This window comes from Seriola aureovittata, chromosome 6, assembly GCF_021018895.1.
Source record: "Seriola aureovittata isolate HTS-2021-v1 ecotype China chromosome 6, ASM2101889v1, whole genome shotgun sequence".
In the NCBI taxonomy this organism is placed as follows: Eukaryota; Metazoa; Chordata; class Actinopteri; order Carangiformes; family Carangidae; genus Seriola; species Seriola aureovittata.
In genome coordinates this window covers 11,970,653-11,980,284 of record NC_079369.1, presented here as the reverse complement: position 1 = coordinate 11,980,284, position 9,632 = coordinate 11,970,653, and the positions used below count along the sequence as shown (strand labels likewise).

The following is a 9,632-nucleotide window of genomic DNA, read 5'->3' as shown; positions in this document are numbered from 1 at the left end:
TTTTACTAAATGCATGTTGACACCAATCATGATCATGTTTGTGCCCCTTGATCATGCACAAATCAGTCTGGAAGCAAATCTGTGGTTATATATGTGCTCTGTTGGAAAGGTCATTTTAATAGATAATGTAGTTGTTCAGGATTTTTGTCAATGTGTCCTTGTGTTTTTTCATAAAGTCAAAAATAATTTTGAGAGTTCACTGCTGATTGAATGTGACTGAACTCATTTTTGAGAATATTTCAAATCAGACTGCCGTTTACCTCTGGGTATTCCAAAGGTCCTCAAAAATATTATCTACAATTTCTGATTTAATCTATCCACAACATAGGCAGAAAACCGTGGTACTCCATTCTGCCCCTGATTGTCTTTAAGTACTTGTTAAATTTTGTCAAGTGTGGCAGTGGCCCTCAAGGGACATGCATATAGATCTACATGTATTACAAATAACAGAGATAATATAATATTATCATGATTATGCACATTAGAGCTCAACCAAATGAAATATATTACATGCAGTATATTAAGTTAACATGCATGCATGTAAGTAAGGCCCAATAAGCCCCACATTCATTGTGGCAGTATTGTTCTGTGTGTTGGTTTTTTTTATTGCAACTTTTTGGGAGAAATGTGGAAATATGCAGTACTAAAATAGATAAGGTCCATGAGGTGAATATGCTTTATTATCTGAAGACGGGCTTCAAAGTATAGTTTTATCTTTGTCATTATTGCAGTTAAAAGTGTTCTTGTACTTGATTTGTGTTTAATTGCAACACAGGTATGGATGGATTACCGAACAGGCCTACCAGGCCCAGTGGTCCGAAGGGTCAGGGGGTCCATGGGCCAGGGCCTCTGTGTGAAGAGAATCTTAGTATTTTTGTTTGAAAGTCATAGAACTCAGTTAAGACACAAAATGACCACAAAGAGATGCAAAACAGAGATGCAATACTACCATAAAGAGAAACAAAACAACCAGAAAGAGATGCAAAATGTTGTCAGTCTGGGGGTCCTGGTGTGGGGCCTTTCCCTTTTGTCTGTCATGAACACAGCTAACCCTGGGCCACGTCATTGCCCAGCATACAGACACTGTCCCTCCCATAGTTCCCCCTAGCAGGTTAATCGGTTCATGTGAACTTTCTTTATATGGAAGAGTTTGTGTTTTTAAATATTTGTAGTTTATCACAAGCTATTGACATGACATACGGCCCTGTCTAGAAACTATTAACAGCCCAGTTAAGTTGGGGTATAATTTGAATTTGACTTAATCCTTCAGGACAGTTATATCTGTATTAGATTTATTTACTCTGGTTTGCTTTAGATGGCTGTGGCAATTGCTGTTGCTCTGATGATTTAGTCTGATGACAGCTGTGGCCGATGTTGTGGGCGCCGGTGACGTCGAAAGGAGGAGAGACTTTGGACCAATCAGCAGCCGCGTGCCCTGCTCATCATCTCCTCCGTGTTTTTCAATGGGGAAGGTGAGCAGCTGCTCAGATTGTTGTGACTGAGGGAGTTGCACATCTGAGTTTCGACTCGGTCACGTCGGAGGTTAGCTGAATAGGAGTGCACCCGGCGATTGAAGCGAGTAAGTTTGCAGGAAGTCGATGGTCAGCATTTTTATTACATTTTCTTCGGTGTCAGTCAACGTTTCTGTCAACCTGCTCCGTAGCTAACGGTAGACGTCAACAGGCTGGCTAAATGGACTAGCTGTTCACCAGAGCTAACAGCCGTGACTATCAACAGGCAGAAGCATTATTGTAAGAGTAATGTTAGCGTTACATCATGATAAAACCATTTGGCTGGTTAGCTGTCTATTTAGCTCATTTTAATCGCCTCTTGTAATATTAGCTGGCGAGAGCTAACTAAAGTGTTAGCTGTCTATCTGCTGTGTCTCTGTGTCATGTGAGGCTGATTTGATTGTCAACTGGGTTTGCTTTGTCTGTCAGTCGAAATACTTAGCATTTCTTACCCATGTGAGGTGGTGTGAGAATCCTGCTTTGTTATGTGTCCACAAGACACAATACCTTCACTTTGGTCATGCTGCCACTTTTTGTTTCTTCACCTTGAATTGAATGTGTTTCTTTAGGATGGAGAATGGGGAGGAAAGTGTCCTCCGGTCCCGCTGCCGAGCCTTTCCTAAAATGCCCACCTTCCCTGACTTAGATAGCTCTTTGGATGGGGAACATAGTCTAGGAGAACATCGGCAAGGCAATGGAGACAACCACATTACCAGCAATGGTAAGACAAACTCATCTCCCTCATCAGCAGGGCTAAGGAAGAGGACATTGACCTTTTTATTTCTGTGAAATTTGAGATGAAAGGTGAAGGTTGACTCAACCCCCTAATTTCCTTGGATGTGTTACTCACTGAACCCATGCCATATGATGATGATGTCTTTCTCTTGAGCAAAATGTGACCCGTGGTACAGTTTGTGTGGTTAACCAGGGTAGAGACTGCTTACTGCTCATCTGACTCCCAAGTGATGAACTGATTGTGTAAATGATGACTGATAAACACTGGTCTCATGGGTTGAATGCTACTGTTGCTTGTGTGACTGACCTCTGTAATTGATTAAACTTGTTCCTCATACGAGAGCTGTCATGACTAATAACCTACAATAACCTTAGTCACAAGCATTCAAATTAGCTTACTTTGTCAGACACTAGACATGAGTGTCTCCTTTTGGATTTTGCAACTTTGGATAAATCTGATGTAATTTGACGTCGCAGATGGTTAGACTACAATACAATGACTAAAACCTACAGTCGTCAACTATTAGCACACTGTCAGATGTTTACGTCACTATTTAAAATTTCAATCCCAAAATATAAAGATATAAAATCCTTTGTTTAGGGTTATGTGTGCTATTAAAAACAGATTCTAATTCTACATAAACAATAATACCAGGGGGATTTCTTTTTGTGTGATATCTCACACGCCTTACAGATAGCCTCTTGAATGTTATCTGTCCGTCATTTATTAAAATGTTCTGTTTAGACAGGGTCACTTGGCAACTCAGTTGGCACTATTGTTAATTTGGGTGTGTCCATGGCATAGTGTTGTATTTGCATTGGTAGGTTTCAAAGCAGCATGTTGACAATTGTTATTTTATGTTCTCTTTCCAATTTTAGGAAAAATTGAAGTGGAACATGTCATCAGCAAAAAGCTACAACTGAAAAGGAAAGCAGAGGTCAGTAATTCAGTTTTCTTTATTAAAAAAAACAACAAAATTTCATCTTGCTGTTGAGAGTGAGTAATTTGGTTTAGATTAACACAGAGTCAAAAATACAGCAAATTTTTTATTTCATTTGTTTGGTATATGCATTATAGCATTCTTATTTATGTTTAGATGTGGGTATTTTGTCACAATCTGATCAACATTGTTTGTAAAACTTTGTAAACTAGAACAAAATGACAGTTGATATGAAAGTAAATTCATATCTTGAAACCAAATGTAGCTGCATGTGAAACATGATGGTTAAAATGAAGTTCATGATGCATTTAGTGATGTTAGAAGAGTGACTTTACACTTATTTACTAAAGATAACTGCGGACTTCCTTGTGGTAAACAGCATGCATCATACACTGGGGCAGTTGCAAAAATGCTGCTAGCAATACATGCAGTTTGTCACACATACTGTATGTTTCAGTGTTGACTGACACTAATAGTGTCATCATACACATCATTGTATACAGAAATGCTTTTGGCATGAAAGTACTCTGGTTTGGTGTTGACTGTTGATAAACATGCAAATTCATTATGCAGTTAACAGCACTACAATTATGCAAGGGCTTTATATGCTTTATGCGCAAACTGTGTACCGTTGTCAATCCATTGTATCAATTTAATCCATTAAATAATACAGCCATTTTATTGTAACAAAATGTTTTATTCAGGACTACATTTACATTTTAGCTGTACTGCTAATGCTCTTCTCCAGAGAAACTGCTGATGACAGTGGGTGGTTCAGTGAGTTGCCTTAGGACACTTGAGAAAATTATTCTTTCTTGAGCAATATTGTAAAAAGAAACGCAGTGACAATGTAATGAATTTTTGCAACATAACACCAAATTTGCATATTCAGGAAGAACATCATTACCCCCACAGAAATGCAAAATACACCATAGTTGTTCAAGTATTTGCAGACTGTGAATAATCATTTTTTCTGTGTCCTTTTTTGTTTCTCAGTTCCTGAAGAGTGACCTGATGCGTCAGTTTGACAGTCAAGTCAATGACTTCATGGACTGTCTTATTGAAGAGTCAGCCAGCCTGGAGCCTGCACCTATTCCCGCTGTCTTCTCACCCCCACTGTCAGAGAAGGAGAGGAGCAAACTCAGGTATTGCCATTCAGCTTTTCTATCAAATCAAATGTTGCTGTTTACGTTGCTTTAAATGGGGTATATATGGGATTACAACCTACAGCCTTCACTCTGCTTCCTTTTAGACATTTTCGTCCTCCTCATGGCCAGGGAAAGCAGTTTGTCAGTCGCAGGTCCCTCCTAGAGTAAGTTGACACTTTGATGTTAAAGTCATATAAATACTGCATACACAAGTCCGAGGTACATTATAATATATATTTGTTACAGTTGACAGTTTTACTGCTGCTTGATGATTGTGTGTTTGTTTTTCTGCAGTGAGCTGTTTGAGGTGAACCACATCAGGACCATCTACCACATGTTTATTGCCCTCCTCATTCTCTTTATCCTCAGTACACTTGTGGTAGATTTCATTGATGAAGGCAGGTAATATAAGACTGCTACGCATTATGCTTTTGATTCTGTGTCCATGCTTGTTGAGTCAGTTCACTTGACAAATCATCATCTTGTCTGTTTTCTTTTGCCTTTGTTTATGTTTTATTTAAATTCTTTAAGTTTATATCACTTTTGAACTTGCTGAGATAATCTGTCATGAGCAGAGCCTTAAAGTTTCTATCTATATTTTTTCTCTTTTGCCTCAGACTGGTGTTGGACTTTGACCTGCTGGTCTATGCATTTGGACAGTCCCCCCTGGTGGTGTGCACATGGATCTGCATGTTCCTGTCTGTGTTGCTGGTTCCCTATGCTCTTTTCCATCTGTGGTCACATACCCAGTATGGGTCTTATAGTCACCCCAGCTTGTACAATTTGCTGTTTGGTTCTGTATTCCTGCTCTACCAAGCTCTGGGTCTGGGATTCCTCCCTACATATGTGGTGGTGACCAACAGTTTGCCACCTGCATCCTGCTTCATCATCATCCTAGAACAGGTAGATGACCAATGTGGCCGCTTTTAGCTTGATCAATGGAGTCACAGTTGGAGTGTTGTATTATGCTATAATTCTTGCCTGATGTAAACACTTACAAATGCCTTTTTTGAAATCTATTATATAAAACCACCCTCCCTTCTTGAATAAAATCTGTGGTAAAATTTAATTCCAGGTGCGACTAATGATGAAAGCACACTCCTTTGTCAGGGAGAATGTACCAAGAGTTCTGGCGTGGGCTAAAGATAAGACAAGTATGTAACTTTACCACTAAAACATCTTTTTTTCTTCTTTTTCTCTTGTGTATCCATGTATAGTTGCTATTTGCCAATTCATACAATTCCTTTCTTTCTCATCGCTACGTTCTTCCCCTTTTCTCTTAGTCCTAATGTGGGTAAACAGACTCTCCTTTTATCTACAGGTCCTAGCCCAGTGGTCCCTCAGGTTTCTCAGTATTTCTACTTCCTGTTTGCACCTACACTCATTTACAGAGACAAGTACCCCAGGTAAACAGATGCTGTCTATATCTGTCAGTTGGCATTTTTTGATGTCCTTTTGAGACCTGAATTCATAGCAGTGTTGTCTTGCGTTAAACAGGGCATGTGTGATCAGATCTTGTTTCACTTGTAATGCAGGAACCCAGTGATCAGATGGGGCTACGTGGCCACAAAGTTACTTCAGGTGCCAACCCTCTTTTACATTTTACAGCTGACCTTACTTAAGATTTCAAGTCATGAATAATAGCCCATTTTTCTGACGATTCCAACCATTCCCACCTCACAGGTACTAGGCTGTCTGTTTTATGCCTATTACGTGTTTGTGCGGCTGTGCATCCCTCAGTTTCGCAGCGTCAGTCTACAGCTGTTTGACCTGAAGGCCATGGTCCTCTGTGTCTTTAACTCCATCCTGCCAGGTAAGATAATTTTTTGTTTGTTTTTTTTTTTTTATGCCAGGAGAAGAGAGTTGCAATATTGTTGTAACAGCCACATTCATGATGAATCCTCTTTCTTTCTTTGCAGGAGTGTTGGTTCTCTTCCTGGGATTCTTTGCCTTCCTCCACTGTTGGCTCAATGCATTTGCTGAGATGCTTCGTTTTGCTGATAGGATGTTTTACAAGGTGGTCTTCTTTTGCTTTCACTTTAATATCTACTGAAAAATATAGATCAGGATTTATTGTATTTTATTTCATGTGTGTTAATTATGTTGTATTTTATATTTGTCTTCTTTCAATTTCAATCACACATAACAGGATTGGTGGAATTCAACCTCTTTTGCCAATTACTATCGCACTTGGAATGTAGTGGTCCATGACTGGTTGTACTACTATGTGTACCGGGATTTCCTGTGGGTGAGGTTTTTTGTTTTTTTTTTCTGTTGATGCAGCACAGTCTTTAAAACCACAACAGCAGCATGCATGTTTATTATTTGCTGTTTTCTAATGATAAACTAATTTTCCAAGTGATTTCCAGTGTAAAAATGCATGAATCACATAAAACCTGTATGCCACTGATGTTTTGACTTGTCATTTCTCTCTGTTGTCATTCTAGATGTCTCAGAAGCGTTTCAGACCGGCAGCCATGCTGTTTGTGTTTACAGTGTCAGCAGTGGTCCACGAGTACATTCTCGCCATCTGCTTTGGCTTTTTCTATCCCGTGCTCTTCTGCCTTTTTATGTGCTTTGGAAGTAAGAAGAAATACTACTACACACCTTGCTGTTATCACACCTCACTGCTGTTTAAAAGTGCCTAAAGAACATACAGACGCGTGACCCAAAATATTTCTCCATATACTGTATATACTTTGTTTGATTCATTATTCTTCCACTCTGATCTTCTTTCTTCATCCTCTCACAGTGATGTTCAACTTCATTCTGCATGACCAAAGGAAAGGTCCCATCTGGAACATAATCATGTGGACATCCCTCTTCTTGGGTCAGGGAGTCATTATCTGTCTGTACTCCCATGAGTGGTATGCCCAGCGCTACTGTCCCCTGAAGGAGGTAACACCTTTACCATTGCCTTGTCCAACTTCTTGATATGTTGTCCTCTAAACACATGATGTGCGTTTAGAGGACATGTATGTATGGATACAGTGTAATTCATCTGAAAGTTGGTTGTTTTTGCTTCATCTGTCTCAAGTTTAGATAATAACTTCGGCTTCATATGGTGGTGTTTATGTTTCAGCCGTCCTTCCTAGAGTTACTGAAGCCTCGCTCCTGGAGCTGTCAGAGAGGCTTGATGGTGGACTCTGATAGGCTGTGACCTGTGTCTGGATTATTGCTGAGGACTATCACTGATCAGTATAAATCTGGCCCACCTTTCTGTTACTTTCATAACTTCTGGTCTTTAATTTTTTTTATTTTTTTTATTGCACTAAGGTCATGGCTGAGTCTGTGTATGAATGTAGGGAAGAGGTCTAATAAGTATTTGCCAAAATATTCTTTACTCTAACATCTGAGTCACAATGATGCCTTACTTATATGTTTATGTTGTCAAAGGCAACCCCACAACAAAATGACAAGTTCACATAAAACCACATGTGAACTCTTTTATTTTTATGTGCTATTTATTTTTCAGATGTATTCCCATTACTTTTGCCTTGATCAACTGTGAAACCACTCCCTGTGCCAATAGATTTGTGACAATAATTATATGGCAGCTGAATACAAACATTACACAGTACAAACAATATTTACACATATGCAGTAATGGTTAATATTTAACAAAGTTTGCAACTGCTATTCTATTATAAAGGACATTCAGTTTGCTGCTTGGAAAAACATTTCATGTTATTTATATTCACTGCCTCCAAGATTTATTTTGAAAAGCGGACACTATTTGGTGTTTTGTATAAATCTATGAGAAACTCCGGTGTCTGTATTATAACTTGCAGTCCTCTTCTCTAAAGAGGAAAATGAAAGTGGCATTTGAGGTGCTGATGTAGTTGTGAGGTAATTTTATAGTAAATGTGAAACTGTGATGATTCAGGCATAGAGCTTTCATACCTGAACTATTACATTTTCCAAATCCCAAATTTAATACAAAGTTTTTCTCTTTACCATCTGTCAAGCCACAAGTAAGGAAGTTAGACCCCTCATTAAAAATCATGATACTGAACTCCATAAAACAAAATCTTAAACAAAACAGATGACAATTATGATGTGGGGAGTTAATGTACTCTGTGACTGCTGAATGTATTGTTGGTTATTGAATTGAAATGGTTTAAACATGCATCTAGCGTCATAGAGAAAGTTTCTTGTGAAACTAAATGATATATTTTTTTCATGACCAATGTTATGTGAGTTATGTACAGTGATTTCAACCGTAAGGTGGAATCACTACAGATCGGCTTCTAATGTAAAACTGTTGCAGCTGGCTGCTAGAATATTTTAACACCCAAATAGTGATGATACTTGATTACCACTAAGGGCTAGAGTTTGCTTTGTCAGATACTCCGTAGGATAAATAAGACAGTGTTTTTTGGTTTAAATCATACAAGTATACATTTTACACAACAGTGATTTTCATGTCAAACTAACAGAAAAGGAATTTATCTGCTCAGTGTGCTTTTAGCCCTCTTGGTCTCAAAATAACGTGTTTATACATTTGTATTATTTGGAGGAAATCACAAGTCAATCATTGCACAGTTCATGTTGCCAATTCAATGCAGGGAGAGTGTATTTATGCTTGTGAATAATGAGATACACAACCAGCAATGGGAAACTCAGCAATTCTAAAAACTGTATGACCACAAGGTGGCACTGTATCAAAAGCTTTTATTTTTGATCCTCTGCTCATTTTGGCTAGAGAGGCTTCACTACAGTCATTTACAAAATGAATATTAACAAACAACACAAGTACCAGCAACTTATTTTTTTAATATGTACAGATGATAGCAGAATTATTGGAATACCCTGTGGTACTTAATGCTACGTTTATGAGTTTGAGCTCTTAAGAACTCCACATTTGGCTGAAGTTTTAATTTTGCTTTACGCCTTTGAGATTTTGCTAAGAATGATAATATTTATAGTGGTGAAAGGGGCCAAGCTACAGAAATGCTGTTTATTTAGATGAGCTATTTATTTTTGTGAGCAGAGCTTTGCCTCTTTACTGTGATATTTGTGTTCATTGTGATCAATTCTTTTTCTGGTCTTGAATAGCCTATTGTGTCAGGTGACAATTATATGAATCACTATGTTCTGTTTTTTGATGGTAGACACATCAAAGTATGAGAACTGTTAAGAATAAAAAAAAAAAATTAAGTATGTTCCTTTTGCTTCTTAATCTTTTAAAAATGTGCTGTATATAGTAAGTGCTGTGAATAGTAAGTATTGAAATGCATTTGCACAAAATACTGAATACATAAGTAATGTAAATATATTGGGTCAAAAATGTTCAT

The 9,632-nt window shown here is 38.1% G+C and overlaps 1 protein-coding gene across 1 annotated transcript; it reads left to right on the top strand.

Moving 5' to 3' along the window:
* Window positions 1–1,446: 1,446 nt before the first annotated feature.
* Window positions 1,447–9,495, top strand: soat1 (sterol O-acyltransferase 1). The gene is made up of 16 exons (XM_056379621.1): window positions 1,447–1,579; window positions 2,081–2,232; window positions 3,126–3,184; window positions 4,184–4,332; window positions 4,440–4,499; window positions 4,630–4,737; window positions 4,953–5,238; window positions 5,411–5,489; window positions 5,657–5,741; window positions 5,871–5,916; window positions 6,019–6,148; window positions 6,255–6,352; window positions 6,485–6,583; window positions 6,783–6,918; window positions 7,088–7,233; window positions 7,418–9,495. Exons 2-16 carry the CDS (start codon window positions 2,082–2,084, stop codon window positions 7,493–7,495), a joined length of 1,710 nt encoding a protein of 569 aa, XP_056235596.1. The 5' UTR covers window positions 1,447–1,579; window position 2,081; the 3' UTR covers window positions 7,496–9,495.
* The last annotated feature ends 137 nt before the right edge of the window (window positions 9,496–9,632 follow it).